The sequence below is a fragment of the Serinus canaria genome, chromosome 1, assembly GCF_022539315.1.
Source record: "Serinus canaria isolate serCan28SL12 chromosome 1, serCan2020, whole genome shotgun sequence".
Classification (NCBI taxonomy): domain Eukaryota; kingdom Metazoa; phylum Chordata; class Aves; order Passeriformes; family Fringillidae; genus Serinus; species Serinus canaria.
Window position 1 is genome coordinate 65,344,045 of NC_066313.1, and position 17,696 is coordinate 65,361,740.

At 39.0% G+C, this 17,696-nt stretch overlaps 1 protein-coding gene across 5 annotated transcripts in view; it reads right to left on the reverse strand.

Moving 5' to 3' along the window:
* Positions 1-2,406: 2,406 nt before the first annotated feature.
* TBC1D4 (TBC1 domain family member 4) overlaps positions 2,407-17,696 on the reverse strand; it is a 110,535-nt gene continuing 95,245 nt past the window's right edge. For all 5 annotated transcript variants that reach the window (XM_018908718.3, XM_050981499.1, XM_050981505.1 and 2 more), the window contains 7 exons: positions 15,615-15,773; positions 14,122-14,280; positions 13,432-13,676; positions 10,528-10,687; positions 8,147-8,316; positions 6,261-6,437; positions 2,407-4,655 (listed from right to left, as the gene is read on the reverse strand). In XM_018908718.3, the coding sequence (XP_018764263.1) occupies positions 4,428-4,655; positions 6,261-6,437; positions 8,147-8,316; positions 10,528-10,687; positions 13,432-13,676; positions 14,122-14,280; positions 15,615-15,773 (1,298 nt within the window). In that variant the 3' untranslated portion in view covers positions 2,407-4,427. The remainder of the gene's footprint in view (positions 4,656-6,260; positions 6,438-8,146; positions 8,317-10,527; positions 10,688-13,431; positions 13,677-14,121; positions 14,281-15,614; positions 15,774-17,696) is intronic.

Here is a 17,696-nt window from a genome sequence, read left to right on the forward strand (position 1 = left end):
TAGCCATGACAGCTACTGCTGGCTCAAATTGAACCTGTGGTTCTACTTCTGTAGTTTATTCCCATGTGTTGTTTCACTCTCCTCCCCCTTCAAAGCTAGATACACAAAGTTCATCCAAAAAGGGGCAACCATGCTGTGGGGTGCATCAGGCACAGAACACTTTCCCCCAGCAAGTTCCAGCAAGAAATGGTGTGGTTACAGCAGGTAATGTATGGCATTTGTGCCATCTCTCAGCACAAACTCTCATCAAAAATAAAACCTATCTAATAAAAAACCTTCTTACTTTCCTTTATCAGAGTGAAGACTTGAGTAAGCTGCAATCTGAGCACAGAAACAGTCTGGACAAGCTCCAGAGGTTTTTTAAATGGTGAGACTACAAATAACAATTCCCAAACCTCTTGTTAAAGGTGGCGGCTGAGCAAGAGCACTGAAGAGAACAGTTAAGGACTGGAAGACTTCTCAACTCAAACACCAGCAGAACATTTGGTAAAGGAGCACTGCCAGCTCCTTCCTCTGGTCCACAGTTAAGGTCAACATAAAAGTAAAACCAAACAGACCAAGTGCCAATCTGGGCAGGTTTTACTACACTGCAAGCCAGTCAGCACACACCCTGTCAGCTGCTGAAGGCACACCACAATCTTTGCTTCACTGCCCAGCTTTTTAGTGTTACTGCTTAGTTCAACACACTTTCAGACAGTGAGCTAACATGTTAAACTTTAGACATATAAACTCTCTCTTGCACACTGCAGCAAGGATATAGCTAAACACTGGGTATGTCTTTTTTTGAAAAGAGAGTTAAATTTTGTTTTTTCTAGTGACTAGAAAGACTGAGGAAGGTGAAGTATAGGTTAAATTCAAGAGCTAACACTGACAGTAAAAGATGAAGCACAGAAATACAGAATCAATTACAATTCTTCTAAAGGATGGTATAGCCTGGCATAAATCCTGACATGTCACAGCCTGCACATGCCTGTCACCATCCATCTATGGCTACAAAGACTGACTGGACAACCACTGTTAACACTGCCTGGGGTTATTCACCTCAGCCCAGAAAAGGCTATTCACACTAATACCTATGTGGTTTCAGGTTTAGATTAAGTGTCCAGATGCAGACCCCCTGGATCACAGAAGAAATAAATTCTTGGATAAACTACTGAAATTCTTTTGTGTGTTACAAATTGTTTAGCTTTCTTGTATTGATACTGAGCTAAGAAGTGTCGTGTTGAAGAGGCCACAATCAAACCACTTAAGATTAATTAGATTTGTGATTTCAAGTAAGGCTGATTTTCTGTAAAATCTGATGGGTTTTTTTTTTAATTAAAGTGAACAAATGCAACTTTCAGGCATCTTCAATAAGCATTCCTTTTTTAAGGAGACAAATAGGAGAAGAAAAAAACCCTGACAAACAACTGTCTGGCCAGGTTTCCATCCATAAAAGTGAATACCAGAGTTGCCTACATTAGCCCTGCTTACCAGACTGACTTATTTCAGCTCCACTCCCTCCAAGTGATACTCTTCACTTACCAGCCAGTTTGCAAGCTAGAAGGACATATGTGTTCCCAGACTTTGAAAAAAGCCCTCTACCAGCAGAAAGCAGTCTGAGTCACCTGCTCCTGAAAACAGCAGATACTTTTCCCTGAGAGCAAAAACTGAGAGCTCTGTTGTGCTTAGCTCGGAGAAAACAATAGCTTTGTTCTGAAAACATTTTTCCCATCAGAAAAACAAGATATGAAATAGAAAAACAATTTTTCTGATCCTAGGAAATGCCCCTTCTCCCAAGGAATTATCTTTGCAGCTCTGCCTCTGGCCCACTGCACCTTAAGACCTCCCTCCTCACAGCTGCACAAAACAATTGTAAAGCTGTCTATACCAAACACAACCAGTTCAGACTTCTAGATAATCCTGCTAGTTACTCACCAGAAGATGGCCTGGAGGATACCTGCTTGAGTGCAGACTTCAAGCTCCATGGCCTAGAGATGCCCAGTCACGAGGCACTCTTGGTTCAGCACACAAACATTATCAGAAGTGTCCTGATGCCATGAGGCACTTACCCCACTGTGGTTCTACTTCTGTAGTTTATTCCCATGTGTTGTTTCACTCTCCTCCCCCTTCAAAGCTAGATACGCAAAGTTCATCCAATTACTATTCCCAACATGCATATATACTGACTGAAGTGCCACAGGAAAAAATTCCTGTAAAGATTTCATCTTCAGTTAAGAACAATGTAAGATTATTCTCCCCAAGAAGAATGCTTATCCTTGTACTCTGTGTACTTTTACAAATCCTGCAGGTCTTCTTCCCCACAACTAGAAACTAAAGCCAGATCCTGTTCATATTTCATGTGAATGATACTATTGAGAATGAGATTGGTACTTGAAGTGTAGAAAAATAAAACTAGCCAGAGGCTATGGGAAACGCAGCAATGACATTTATTGGAATTTCTCCAGGCATTACATGAAAAAAATTTAAAGTGAAACAGAGGATAAAGCTCATTCAGTGCATCTTTAAAAAAAAGATGTATCTGAATAATCTTGATTCTTTGTAACAGATGCTGCTGCAGTTCCTGGGATTAGATTTCTATGTACACATCAGCTAAAACTCACTCTGAACCAAACTGCAAAGAACTGCTCTTTCACTTGGCATTTCCCCGTCTAGTACAATACAACATTCTCAAAATATCTAGACAGATTCCACGTAATTTTATACACAGTGTTAAGACCTTTCACCCCAAATGTAAAAAGAGAGACTCTTAAGTAAATCAGTATCTTTAATCAAATAAAACATCATGGAAGTAAAAAAAACAACAACAAAGAACCCAGGAGAGCTGAAGCCCCTGAGTTCTACAGCAGTGTGCAGCAAGTAAACATTGCTGTTTCTCACTTTTATGGTAACATAAAGCATAACACTTAGAAAGCAGTGATATTCAGTCCTTGCTTTCTAAATTGGACAATCTGATGTGAAAAGACACTGCTGTATTTGGCACTTTGCTTAATTGGTTTTCTTACTGAAAAGAATAAGTGCTTCCTGAAATACAGTATAAACAGAAAGAGATAACATGAGCCACTGTAAAATGCAATTAAGGGTTCAGACATGCACTCCAAAATACTTGTCTATTACACATTTGTCTAAGCTTTCTCAAAAATTCCACTCAAAAAACATTTTCAAATCTATATGCAACTTTTTATACCTCTATAAACATAATTTCTCCCTTGAAATGATCAGAGTTTATCCCACCTTTTGTCCAGAACACACAAATTCATGACTTTTGCTTTAAAAAAAAGACCAGAAAGTAGTATTAAAATAGGAATAGCCTGGAAAGTGTTATTAAAACTGTGCCTGTACTTCAGGATCCCCTTCGAAATGTATAGCCACTGTATATGTGAAAACTGAAAGGTACATTATATCTGAGACTTGCTTGGTCCTCTCTTGTGCACTCACACCTAACTTCCTGCAACCTACCTCCATTTTCTTCTCAAACAAAATTTAAAACAGCTTTCTGCATCCCAATACAATTAGACAAGGCTTCTTGCAGCATTTCTTTGGTTAAATGAGAGCCCCTGACACACCTAACTCTTACAACAGGCAAGTCTCCAGTGGAAAATTAACACCAGGATAAATCCCATCCCACTGTTGTGCTTCCTTTCTCTCCTCATCACCATCAAGCCCAGGACAGGTGGAAGCAAACAGGCCAGGAAGGAAGTGGCAGTCACTGCTAGCTCTTGCCTTTGCAGACACCTATTCCTTAGCTCTGGGTTGTGGAGGGCAGCTATGATGCGATGCTTGCTTGTTTCCAGTTCCAACATGCAGGTGGAATTGTGCTGCTGACTGCTGCAGCCCAGGCAGCGGGTGGCACTACAGCTCCTTCTGTGCAAACCATGTCTGGTACTGTTCCTGCTTATTGGTCTGTGCTCACAATGTCAGTAGAATTAAAAGAGAGGCACGCATGAGTTCACACAGGTTTTCCACAGAAGATGTGAAACATGCTGCTCTTTGGAGGGAAAATTACATTCTCTTTTCTTTTTTCTTCAAGTATTATTCAACATATTCAATATACACATATATATAAAGACACACTATCCTCGTTTCACTACGAGACAAGCACATCCAAAGTGAATTTGCAGATCACCGTTATCTTGGTCTACTCCAATTTCTCCTTTCCTTTAGGTCATCTCTAAATATACATCTACTCATCATAATTACATGTGAGAATCCTTTATTTCCCCCTGGTGGTTTATTTACATAATCATAAAAAAGTTAATAACCTGAATCTGCATTCTGACACTTGAAGGCCCATCTGTAGCTATGAGTGTCCCAGCACTATTTTTGGGTAATACCATTGCCTATTGCTAAGTAGCTATTGAAAGCAGCATACTCATTTTTTCATTCCCTTTTTGTGTTTGAAGAAATGTTGCCTAGAAAACCCTGGTTTATGGCTTACTCCATATTTTATTATTTGGGTTGTAGTTCACTTCCTTCAGTAGCAGTTCACAGTCAGACAACACTTCTGCTGGCAAATACTTCACTATCTGCTCAAGAGTCTTTTGATATGTTATCTTCTCCTGTTCCAGGGACTGAATTACAGTCTTCATTTTGTTCTCTCGTGTCAAAACAGTCTCCAGGCTGGCTTCCAGACTCTGAATTTTAGCGTGAGCAACCTGCAAACAATAACATTATCATAAATTGATACATGCTGAATAGTTTTCTTTTAATATTATTGTATAGTATCATAATATTAAAATTATGATGTTTTTACATAGCTGCTTCTAAAAGACATCTGTGTAGGCAGGCAATACAAGGAATGCATACTGTGTATCATACACAAAATCTCCTCATAGTGACCAGATCAAACTGAAGAATTTCTCAAAGCTTTACAGAGGGAAGGAGACATACAAATTGCAGCAAGCAAGGGACAGCTGAGAGTAACAAGGAACTGGAGCTGGAGGGAGAAAAAGGAAATCAGCAGCTGAAGTAGCACTGGAAAACATGACGTGTCTGACAGTGATGGAACAAGGGGAACCCTCTGTGATAAAGTTAGTTAGAAGGATGAAGAGGCTGGAGGGAAGGAGAAACTCAACATTAAGTCTAGAAGCAGACTGTGTTCCCTGTTCTTCAATTAAAAACCTACAGCTTCCTCTGACTAGTCAAGGAAACCCTGGACCACAGCAGCAGCAGTTCCCTTTGTGGGAAATGGAAGAATTCTGACTGCTCCTAGGAAAGGGTATAAGCAGAGGAATGAAGAAGTTATGCAAACAAAAAGGTGAAGAGGTTAAGCACTAAGAAAGATGCATTATTCTAAGGCACTCTGTAAGAGCAGAAAAGCTTTGGTAGAGTCTTTCAAATCAGCCACTCAATTATTCTATGTCTTTGGTGCACTTTCAGAACAGAGCTAAAAGCCACAGCTGCAGTAAATAAATAAAGAAAAATAAGACAAAAAAATCAGTAATAGTAAAAAGTTCAAGTGATTCCTGTTTTCAGTATCAAAAGAACACAGCACCCTTAGCCCGTAAACACAGAAATAATGAGGACTTGATCTTCCCTTTTTTCCTTCCATCTTCCCATTTCAGAAGCTAAAAGTGCTTTCTGAGCTCTTGCAATGCTTGTTCAAATTAACAAATATAACAAGAAATAGCCTGATGATGAAAAAAATAAGACTTTCTCTTTCAAAAGAAAATGCAAGACAATACAACATATTGCAACAGAAAGAAGTCTTGGCAGAGCTATGAGACAAAGAGTAAATAGTGAAGGAGGAAAGGCTTTTTTAAAGCACAACTTCAGCAGGCAAAGTCTGTTGGACTTTCATATGCAATCAGGTCTGCTAGGAGAGACCACCTTCCAAAAGTAAGACTATGAGTTTCAGCAGAAGGAAACAAAACAACACTGCCTACAAAGGCCTGGACCAAACAAGTCTGCTGCACTATGGATTATTTCTTAAACTTTTCCAACAGGAAAGACAGATGAAGAGACAGAGAACTCACTTTTCAGTAAGACAGACAAATTTTGCCAACAGATTTTATGGCAGAAAAGGGTAGAGAGATTGTGGGGAAAAAATAAATCTAAATCAAGAAGGAGAAGTCCAAGGAATGACAAAGGAGTTAGAAGTATGCCTAGAAGAAGTGAGTCACTGTAATTAAGAGAACTGCTCAACTACACAAGGTCTTGCAGTAAGAAGACTTCTCACATACAATTAAAACAATACTTTTCCTCTACTGGCTGAATCACAGAAATTACTTCATCATGAGTTTGTAGCCTAAGTTGTTTACCTGTAGCTTCTCCAACAAATCCATGTTTTGCCTCTTCAGATGATTGTTTGCCCTCTCCAGCTTCTCCAGAGGTTCACCTTCCTCACAGGGACTCACATTTTCCTGCAGTTCATCCTGAAGAACGTGGTATTCTACTTCATAGGCATGGAGCTGTTTTGAAATATCCATCTCAAACACCTGCCATGAGAGAAACGACCATTTTTTATTACAATAGGGAGGACTAATTCCATGTGAATGTTTGACTAAGAGTCAGCCCTTCTTGATTAAAGTTTTCCTGTTCCCTTCAAAAAAGTATTTTAAGGGGATGTCTACAGTAAGAGCATTATAAAAGAGTTGTAGCCATAATAAATCATAGACTTCAAAATAAATTGGATCATGCCTTTCACAATTATCAAATACCATCTCTTACTGTGAGATGCATCAGCAGAAAAGTCTTATTCAATCCGAGAATTTTATAATATGACAAAGTTTTATTGACTATTGCTCAGGAATATTAAAAAGTTCAAGACAAAAATTTTTAATCTGGGATTCATCTCTGCCTTCAAAACTGGATGCCTTGACTCCAAGAGCTCATTTACAGACTTCTGTAAAAACATTCTTCATGGTTATAGTTTCCTTGTGTTCTATCCCTGCATGATGGCACACTACTTTCTTATTGGGATACATTAGGGACAAAGCACTGTGAAGACCACAGAACTGAGCTTCTAACAGTGATGGGACATATCACCCTGACCTGTTTGTCACCCTGTGACAAGTCTAGTCACAGCCTCTCAGCTTCAGAAAATTACCAAAGATTTTAGACTAGGATTTGAAGGATGTCTACAGTGACATCAGTTTTCTGCTCCTTATCCTAGAGACCACAAACATTCCACCAACACAAGACACACACACAAGATTACCTGACAGAACAAGTTCTGTATTACTTTCACAGTTCTATTGTATTTAAATGAGCTAAAACTTTAAATTATGTCATGTTCAAGCTCGGTAAGTACCATTTTCCTCTACATAGCAACCTGATCAATCATCTGTGCATTACAGATCTGCATAATGCCTACATTTTTCTTTCATTACCCACTATAAGGGGGTGGACCTGGGAGCTATAAGACTGAGCCAAACAACTGCCCCTGCAGCCAGGCTAGGTAGCAGCACAGCATACAGGCAGTGGATGCAGATGTGGAAGGCTGCTCAGCATGAGAGCACCCCCCAGGCCAGCAGAGCTGAGCTGCCCTGCCCTGCATGTAACCACATTCAGCTCTGCAGGCAACACAGCCCATTCTTACTCTATCAGACCTGGCTTTGCACAAAGCCATTTCTACCCTGCCCACACAGCAGGGCTGCTCTGCAGCCCATGCAGAGCACAGAACAGATTTAATGTCTAAGAGTATTGAAAGTGTTGAACTACCATCTCTATCATTCCCAGAATCAATGAGTTGTGACAGACACCAAAGTGCCTGACACAGGTTTAGCGTGGCAATGACAGTCTATGAAATGAGGAAATGAAGATGTACATTGTCTACAAACGAATTCTTATCTAACAGCACCTGAAAGAGTCAAACCTTAACAAGCCACAGGAATGCACAAGTATTTACTCCACTCCTGCACACGGACATGGTTTTCTAGAGCTCTTCTGTTATCTCTGAACTACCACCTGAAGGGGGAGTGCTGCTGGCAGTTTCACAATAAAGTGCTAGACAGGCTCATTGTCAATTTGCAGCCTCAATGCAGAGGAAATTAAGTTATAAATATGAAGATTCCAGCCACTGACAGTATTTCCCAAGAAGCTTTACATATCTTCTTCTGAGAAGACTTTTGCATATAGTGTAGGCATGATTCTTTAAAAGTAAACTAAATATGGGGGAAAAAAGTAAAGAGAAAAACATCCTTACCTGAGTAATAATTTTTTCCATTTGAGGTTTAGTCATATCTGGAATACTGGTTTTAAGATAATCAACAATGTTCTCAAAACTCTCACATCCCATTATAGATGTCTCTTGACTGCTAAGTAGGCTCAGTGCTACTTTAAATATGACTTCTGTTCCTTGAAGAAAAATAATGTCTAAAAGAGAAAAAAATTTTTAATTTTGAAAATGGGAGCTAGAGTCACTGGATTAAGACATCTATTTACTGGGATGTTCTTTGCAATCAATCACATTGCAGATGTATTCAGCTCAGAAGTGCAATCTGTCTTATTTCAACAGGAGGATAAAGCACAAATTTTCTTTCATCTTACAGAAAATACTGCATGCTTATTAAGTCTGTAGCAGTTATTTGCAATAAGCATTTCCTCACAGTCTGCCAGAGACTTTAACCAACTGCTAACTGGTTTTAAGTGCTCCTGTGACTGAAAAGCAATTGGGGAGTAAATCACAACACAACTCTTTTCGACAGGCAGAAGACAGTCCTTAAAAAAAATCATTTTGATTTCATAACCAGTTATATTATTTTCAAAATTCACAGCAGTGATCTTATTGGCTATAATCTAAGCCCCAAACCCTAATTTGAGGCATAATTACATGGATTAGAGAGGAAAGTCTGGGCTCTGCAGGTCAGTAGATACAGACTGTACAGAAATGGGAATCTTGAGGACAGTAAATAGAGATTCTGCCTCAGAATTAGTGGTGGATTGGAAGTTACTGAGATGAAGGCAGCACATGGGCATTTCAAATAAATCTCCTGAGCTGCTGGCTCTGTCACACCACAGGGTGTTTGTTCAGGGCTACACTGAACTGAAGCAATTCAGTTCCTGATCCTGATACTCAAGAGGTCATCGCTGGCCTAATCCAGGATCACACAGCAGCACAAGGACACTGATGAGCCATCTCCCTCAAATGCAGCTCCTGAAATTCTCCCTTCTCAAGTCTATGATGGACATTCAAACAGCATAAATATAAGTATACAATTTGTGAAGGGTAGACAACAGCCATTTGTTCCTGGTATATGACAATGGCCCATAAGACACTGAAAATTCAGAAATTCAAAGCATTAAGAATTAAAATAAAACAGAAACTTTTCAATTTTAAAATGGGAACATGCCTTGCTCAGCTTATTTACAGAGAAGTGAACACCAAAACTCCTTCCCATCTTCCCCATCTATAAAAAATTCATTTAGGAAAGAAAAAAACCAAGCAACAAAAAAGACAGAAAGAGGAAATGCTCAAGTGTCCTAGAATTCAGAAATCCCACTGCGAAACAGATATTCACATGACTGGTACACCACTGAGAAAGAGATACACCAATCATTTTTTCACCCAGACAGCAGCCAAAAAGTGTTTGCTGTGAATGGAAAAAAAACCCCTCTGCAACTGAGAAAGCACTGAGTATAAAAAAAAACTAAAAAAAAAAACTTAAAATCAAACCCAACTAACCAAAACCCTCTTCCTGCCCCCAGGCCAACTCCACACAAACTGAGAACCTAACAGACTCCAGTATTAAAACATGAGACAAAGTCAGGTTGAATTTCCTAAGAAAGGACAAAAGGTGCCATATGAAAACAGAAATATCAAAGGGGAAAAAAGTATCTGATTTATGAGGAAGTACCTTACAAGTGCATTTAGATTCTTGGCGCATATACAAGTACAGTGAGTTTTTGCATTAATAAATAAATTAAAATTTCAGAAAAAGGTGAATCACTAGACATTTGACTAAGCTGGAAGTTCTTATGGATAAGAAAAGAACACAGAAAAATAATTACTTGACATCCTGATACTGTAAACCCTACCAGGAATAATCAATATTTAGGCTTCTGCACTAGATGTTGCCTGGAGTTTTTAATAAAAAAACTATCTGAATGAAACCAGAGGCATATTATAAATTGGAAACTGTTCAATTTATAAATAAATACCGAAACCAGCCTTTAAGTTCAAATCTGCTTGAATTTTTTAAGAAAGCACTTTAAAATCAGAATTCAGAAATGCATTTTCTTTTTCCAGTTTGCGAGTTTGGCAAGATGAACTTTTCTATTGCTATAAACTGAACACATTTGCATTAAATACATTTGCAACAATAAACTTTCTGCTGTTTACACTTCAGAAGTCTCTTAGGTAGGAAGAGAAGATATAATTATTTGCTCAAGTCTGATGTTTCAATAAATACCTTTTGGATCTTTCTTTTAAGAAGGAGCTGACATCCCACCATGAAAAGTGTTGCTACTTGCCACCCACAACAGTCACCCCAAATGTCCTCAGCATGTAGAAAACTACTCCTGGAGTGCTTCAAAACACAATGGATATTGTTCTGTTTATTATTTCGATAGAATAAACTTTCTTACCAAAGACTCTGGCTACAAATCCCAATGAAAACTGAGATGCGAACAGTGTAAGAAACCACGGTGCAGCATAAAGACTGGGACTGATTTCATTCTCTTCAAGATGATTATACAGGTCTCTGTGATAATCATGTAGAAGCCTTGAGAGCTGGTACATCTGAATCTACAGTGGATGAGGGGATTGGAGGAGGGAGAAAGTAAAGAAAGAAAAGTTCAGCTTTACTCAGTTTTCCAAATTATTCTTATTTCATTCAAGGGAAATTAACTGCAGTACAGATGGCACAGTAAAATGAAGCTGAATTGCCTCCCAGGGCCTCAAGTGGTATTTACTCATGTATAAACAACCTGCCACTAATGAATTAAAACCAACAGGGCAGTCAATAACAAAGAACAGTTTGAACCTGATTACTAATGAAGTACATTTCAGATTCACAGGCTTAAGGTAAGAAGGGAATATATTGCTCCAACTTTGTCAACAAACCAGAACTTTCAGTCTTATAGGAATGAAAGTAGTTGTAACCCTTCCAAGATGTCAAAACTCTCCATGAATTGTGACTAAATTTACACATTTCAGCTTTCATTCTTTGAATTTTGGCCTTAATTTTACTGCATTCAAAACTCCAATGCTACAGTCATCACAACTTTAGACAGTTTCTGTACCCACAGAATACATTTTACACAGAGGTGTACCACCTATATATTTCCCAGCACATCTCCCAGTGGTCCTGTGCAATTTAAGATACTGATGCAAAAAACTGTTGCTGTACAACTACAAAATGTCACAAGGGAAAATGGTTAAAAGGTGCTCTTCATGGCTAAAAATATCACTCTGTGGTAAGTTATTTCCTAGCAAGGCTTCTCTCAGAAAGCAGAAGAAGCAGACATATACTGATTAGTTGTCAGGTCCAGTTTTATTGTCAACAGTGCTTTATGCTTAAGGTGAATCTGATCCTCAATAAGAAAATGACTTTAGATTCAGCTATTTTCCTGATTTAGAATTCATGCTTGTTCCCTACCAAAGTTGAGTGCACTTGAAGCTACCTGTTCATCAGCACTGCACACAAGCAGAGGGATCACTTTCATTTAGGCAAATCAGCTAAATTTGTGCATGCATTTGAGTTCTTGCTTTAATTGTGTAAGATACCAATTAAGCCCAGTTGGGACAGTGTCAATACAAAACACATGTGTGAAGTCAGAATTGTATCACAGAGCAGTAAAACAATTGGGATAGTTCATTATGGACTAAAGATTTAGATTACTACTTTTTCCAGACAACAACTAAAAAATCTAAGTCTAATAAGTTTTCATTATCCTGAAGAATCATCCAACATTTTTATTCTATAGGACTGAAGCCAACTCAGCCTATAAGCTTGCTTGTGTTTCACTACTGTAAATGCAAAAGAATTTGCAGTACTCTACTCCTATTAGAAAACAACCCAAATATAGTAAGATCCTCTAAGACTTCTCACCTAGTTTGTCCTGAGCAGACAAAATTTACTTTAACAAAACTGCCTAGAAGCAAACTGTGGGGAAAGACAGGTCATTTAATTCAAAAGGCAAACAGTACTACAAGTCATAAACTTTCTCAAATTTAAGAGTGTTCTTACTGAGAGGTTCTGCCAATGAATCAATCACACTCATTTGAACTAAACTGTCAAATCCTGGGCATGTGAAAGCTCTCAAATCATCACCTGTTGGAAGTCTACAACTGCAGAGAGCATCTACTAGGGGGAAAAAAACCCACAAACATGCATTTATCACACTTTGACCCTCACTGGTTTAAAACATATTTGTGCAGGGAAATGGAACAAGGGGAGGTAAAACAATGCTTTTTATGGCTGCTCACTCTTAATTCATAAAAACCAAACTTGTTATAGCATACTTACATCCACAGTCCTCTAGTGCTTTTAGAATAAGCACATACAGTTTCTTTAACTACAATCTATTCCATTGCTCTGGACATTTGCCAAATAAGCACCTAAAGTGACTGGTCATGAAAAGTGGGATGAAACTCTCCCTCTGGTTTTACTTAAGTGTTTACTACGCAGGGAACATGGGAAAAAAATGAGACTTTTCTATCTGCTGCTTTGTTTTCTCTTCCTCCACTGTGGATTATAGAAGCTTTAATTCATCAATGTTGTATTCCTTTATAATATAAAGGGTTTATAGCATATTATAATTATTCAAATCAGGGGACAGTTGCATGTCAAGGTGAAAGATTTCTCAAACTTTAAACCTTAAAATTTATAGAGATCTGAAAAAATTTTTGTCTCCCTCCTAAACAGTCTTGAGTATCTATAGCTAGCTGTTAAATAATATTGCAGAGCATGGATCATTGCATAAGATAATTAAACTATAAAAAATTCATCTGTTTTCTCTCTCTGACGAGGGTGATGGAGTAGAAGACAACGAGAGAAAGAGCTGAAATGAAGAGTCAAGGCAGAGCAGCCTCAAGCACAAATGCCTGCAGAATACACTGACTGGCCACTGTGTGTCACTATTGACTTGGCCTTTGCAAGAGAGAAATTTACATGCAAGCGCTCACGGACTGAAGAGCAACAAAATCTAATTAATTTTTAAACTCCATCTATAGATGACAAAGCATATCATTTTTTTTTCTGGCATAAGGAAGAGAGTGCAGTGAGGAAGAGAAAAAGAAAGGCAAAACAGCAGAAAGCAGAATTTCTGGAGAGATGACAGGGCTGCGTGACAGGAAAAACTCTGCAAGTTTAAACTTCTCTGTTTGCAAACTGAAAGACAGAGAGGGGCTTGACAGTAAAATACACATGCACCTCAAACCTCCAAAATAGTATAAGAGGCTTCATAAGGCCCTGGAGAACCTAAGATACCCCTATAAGGGCTAAAGGTCATTTAAAACTCTGGTTTGCTCCAGAAGGGCTGACTTACCTGTAGGGACATCATGTCTGGTCTGTACTGTTTACGGAAGCCAAGGTCATACATGAGGAATTTCAGCATTTCAAAGGCCTGCTCTTCACTCATATGTAGAAGCAGCACTCCAGCTACAAAACTTATACCTTGACAATAACCAACTTCTTTGTCCAGCAAAGAATATGCTTTCAAGAGGTTAAACAGTGATAGCTGTCCTGCTCCCAGGTGCGTGGAAAAGTAAGGATGTGTAGGGAATGTCCGTCCTGATGTAAAAAGAGAGGAGTAGTTGATACTCAATTCCTCTGAAGAAAAACCCCAATCCATCTGACAAATGGCATTTCTCCTCACTCAGATCACTTCTCTTTGCTTTCATAGGCAGCTTGCCTTCAATCAGATCAATCTGTATCTTATCACCGATTTTGGACTGTTCCTTTTGAACCCACTTAATATTCTCATCTGCACAGAACATGCAGAAGCAGTTGCTGATTTCTCTTTTCAGACAGATGGAAAAGGGCATAAATATGAATAGCACAGCCTGGGAAATCATCTGCTAACAGGACTCTAAGTGGCATACACAGAATGTATCCTGATGACATAGAAAATGGAGCTCACAGAGCAGCATCTATCTTCAGCAGCAGCTTCTATTATGACTGAAGTGTTTTTCACTCAAAGACCCAAAAACCAGTGGGAAAGAACAGACAGACTTACCTAGATCTACAAGGATGGCATGCTGTTGAGCAGTCAGTTGTTTCAGAAGTTCTTTGTAAGATATGTCAGGAGGCTGCTGCTTGTTTGGCAGCCTGTGCCTGACTCGGTGTTGCACAGCCAAAAATTGCCAAATTTCTCCCCGACGACTTTTTGGTACACCTGCATGTCAGTCACAAAACAAGAGGCCTAAGCAGAGGGATGCTTTTAGTGCTACAACAGAAGAATTTGCTTTGTCATAATTTTGGCTGAACCATTCTGGAGGATCCCTTACAAAGTGAACTCCACTCTGCAGTGTGTTCACTCAGTAGCCATGGCTCGGTCCCACAAACTAAACATGAACTACAAACTTAAGGGCAATTACACTGAGCATATCCTGGGCAACTGAGGTACAGACATCCCTTGCTTTGCCACTTCTGTTAGTCTCCAGCAGGAAAAGATGCAGAACCACACTCAGAATGTAGAATGACCCGTTTGGAAAAGCTGAACTAAATTCACAAGTGTAAAATTTGGGGAAGTCCAACTCCTCTTTCCCTTTGCAAAGGATTGCCCATGTCAGTCCATAGATGTGGGTAGATACAACCCCCTTTGATATCTGACTCTGTAAAGCAACCTTTGAAACTCAAAATGTCAACTCTACTAATACCTTCCAGATAAACAATTATTTAACAAGAAGACAAGTTAAAAACCATATCCTTGTTCCCAACTCTGAACTGCAATCCAACAGCAGAAAACAGGGTATCAAGGTAAATAATTGTTGGCAGACATCTGCAGGTCACTAACAGGAACTGCTTTATATCTACAAGAATTTACTTTGGTAGCAATTTAAACTTCCCTTCTGTACCACAGCCAGATTACACTGAATTATTTTGCAGCATCTGTAACAAAGACATGAGATTCTATAGAAGAGGGCAGAGCAGTGCCATCAGGCCCTACCACCACATTACACTAACAAGACCCTCTGGATACCCTCTTGGCCTACAGCTCTAGTCCACAGGAATATCTACCTCAAGACAAAATTCCCAGCTTTTCACTCCAGGAAATTAAATACAAAGTGACCGTACTCCAGACTCTCAAAAACTTGGCTCTGATTCCTCTAGGTTTTGGGCAAAGTCCACAGTAGACATGGTCCTGCCTTCTCAGTAAGCAAGTAAAATCAGAACATCTGAAACTCAGAACTGGATCCACTGAGCAGAAACCAAAAGGTCATAGCATTGAGTGCAGAGGCTCCAAGTTCAATCTTGAATGTAATGACACATGGAAAAAGGATGCTGCTTTCAGGAGTATGACTGTACATGTTTCTGCACTGCTGACATGGCGACCTGCAGACACAGCAGAACCTATTTTCTGTTCTGCAGGAGAAGGCAGCACCTTTGTGAAAAGAAGGCAATTTTTTGCTACTGGAAAAAGTGTATTGCTGATTTCTGTTGGTATCAGAAGGGAACAAAAAATACCATCTTGAGACTTCAGAGCTAAAAGCCCTCCTACATAAATACCTTCTTTTAAAGTGGAATGAATATCTTCCATGTCACATCGGATTTTGGCTCTGCAGTTTAGTAACTTCTTATCCCAAATATTTATGGCATCTTTCTGACATGTGCCAACTTCATCATAGTCCAGTTTTACTTTTCTTGATTGGAGCTCATCTCTGCTTGCTAGAACACACAACAAAAAGGAAGAGCATGTGGAAAACCAGAATATCAGAAAATTACAAAATAACAACAAATACACATACCCCATAAAAGTCAGATATATTTATCCAACAATCTGACTGGTGATAAATATATCTAGAATTCTTTAGTTTATAGCTTAGTTGGGGCCAGTTGTCATAAGATGTTGCATATAACAATTTAAGTTCTCTTACTGGGTCATGAATATTAGCAATTCATTAAACACATAAAAATATTTTTTAATGCTTGGAGCCAAAAAAAAACCCACTCAACAAAACCTCACAGCACCTGCTCTGCAAAAACACCTTTGGTTGTTTTATTCTTGTTTTTATTGAACATTACAACTGTTTTGAGTATGGAAAGTCCCAAACATATGAATGTTTGTATTGGAGATTTAGGCAAGCAAGCTAGGCAAGTCTTCTGAACTGAAGTCAGTCACACTGATTCCAGTTCTTACATGTCCCTTACGAGAGCAAGAAGAGCTCTTGGCACTGGTATCATCAGGCAGACTAGTGCAAACAGAATGAACCAGCATGAACCATATCCAGAAAGACACACTTGTGCTGAAGCACAGAGCTCTTGCTGTTATTAACTTAAAAGCTTTGCTGCACAGAGCTACCTGGTACAAAGTATTTATTATGCTACTTCTGAAATAAAGCTGCATTGTCACCCTGGCATTTCATAGAGAAGCAGCTTTTATTTCCATTACTAAGAAATTACCTCTGGATATTTTATTCTTCATGATGCACATGCAGAAAAACACTCCAGTTCCTCTAACTACTGGTACAAAAAACTGAAACAGTGACTTGAATGTGTCTTAATTCAGAGAGATATGTTTAACTGTCACTGGAGTAACTGTACATTTCACAACATCACCTCCGAGCTGCAATTGAGTTTATCCCAAATTCACCTTGATCTGTGCACACTACTTCTTGCAGAAGCCCTCTTTCTCTTACAAATGTATTCCCTTTCCCTCCATCACCTCTGGGTGAAAGCAAACTCTCACTCACATTTTATACACCCTGCAAAACAAGACCATCTGTTCCTTCGCCTACTCATCTCACTTCAGCTAGAGCCAATATTGGATCAATCCACATGATCATTGCCCAGCCCACTCCAAAAATGACAAATTATTTCCAAAAGCCCAATGTTACAACTCTGAGATCTTACCCATTCAGGACTACAGGGGCCCCTGTAAGAAGCAGGTACTATGCAAAGTGCAGTGCACTGCCATAAAAATGGGCGTGATCTTACCACAGGAATGTGCAGTTCAGCTGGGGCGATTTCAAATGCTGCCCTACTGCTGGATGATTTCACCTAAGAATTCTCACTCTTGTAAGCAGCAAGCAACAGATCCAAGCCAGCAGTAACATATTTCAGGGTGACAACAAACTCCCACATGAACTGTGCAGTTAGCCCTAGCGAAAGCCAGCAAGTCTGCCTGTCGATCATACGTGCCCTCCCTACTACCCCATCCTTTGTTGTTTTCAACCATCCTTGTTAACATTTTTTCTAATCATTGCTAGGTGGCCTGCTACTTTTTGCAGCTCTTGTATTTCTAGGTGACCTGCTGGAAAAAGGAGCTTCTAGCTTCTCAGAAAAAAAGAAAGGAAAAGAAAAAGAAAGCAAGTTTGTGCAATTGACAGAACTTACCTTCTGTAAAATAAAGAACTAATAGCATTCAAGTCTCCTCGACAGCAAAAGGAATAGGAAAAGAGGTTCTATTAATATTTTGTACATAAAAGTCAACAAATTATTAACAAAAATCCACTAGAAACAGTTTCACAGCAATTCTAGTCTTAAACCAGTCTAATACATACAGATAATAAATTCACAGCTGGAACCTGGCTTCAAGTAAAGAAATTTCTGCATTTCTGTTACTACATTTCCCTTTCCTGAGATGTACAT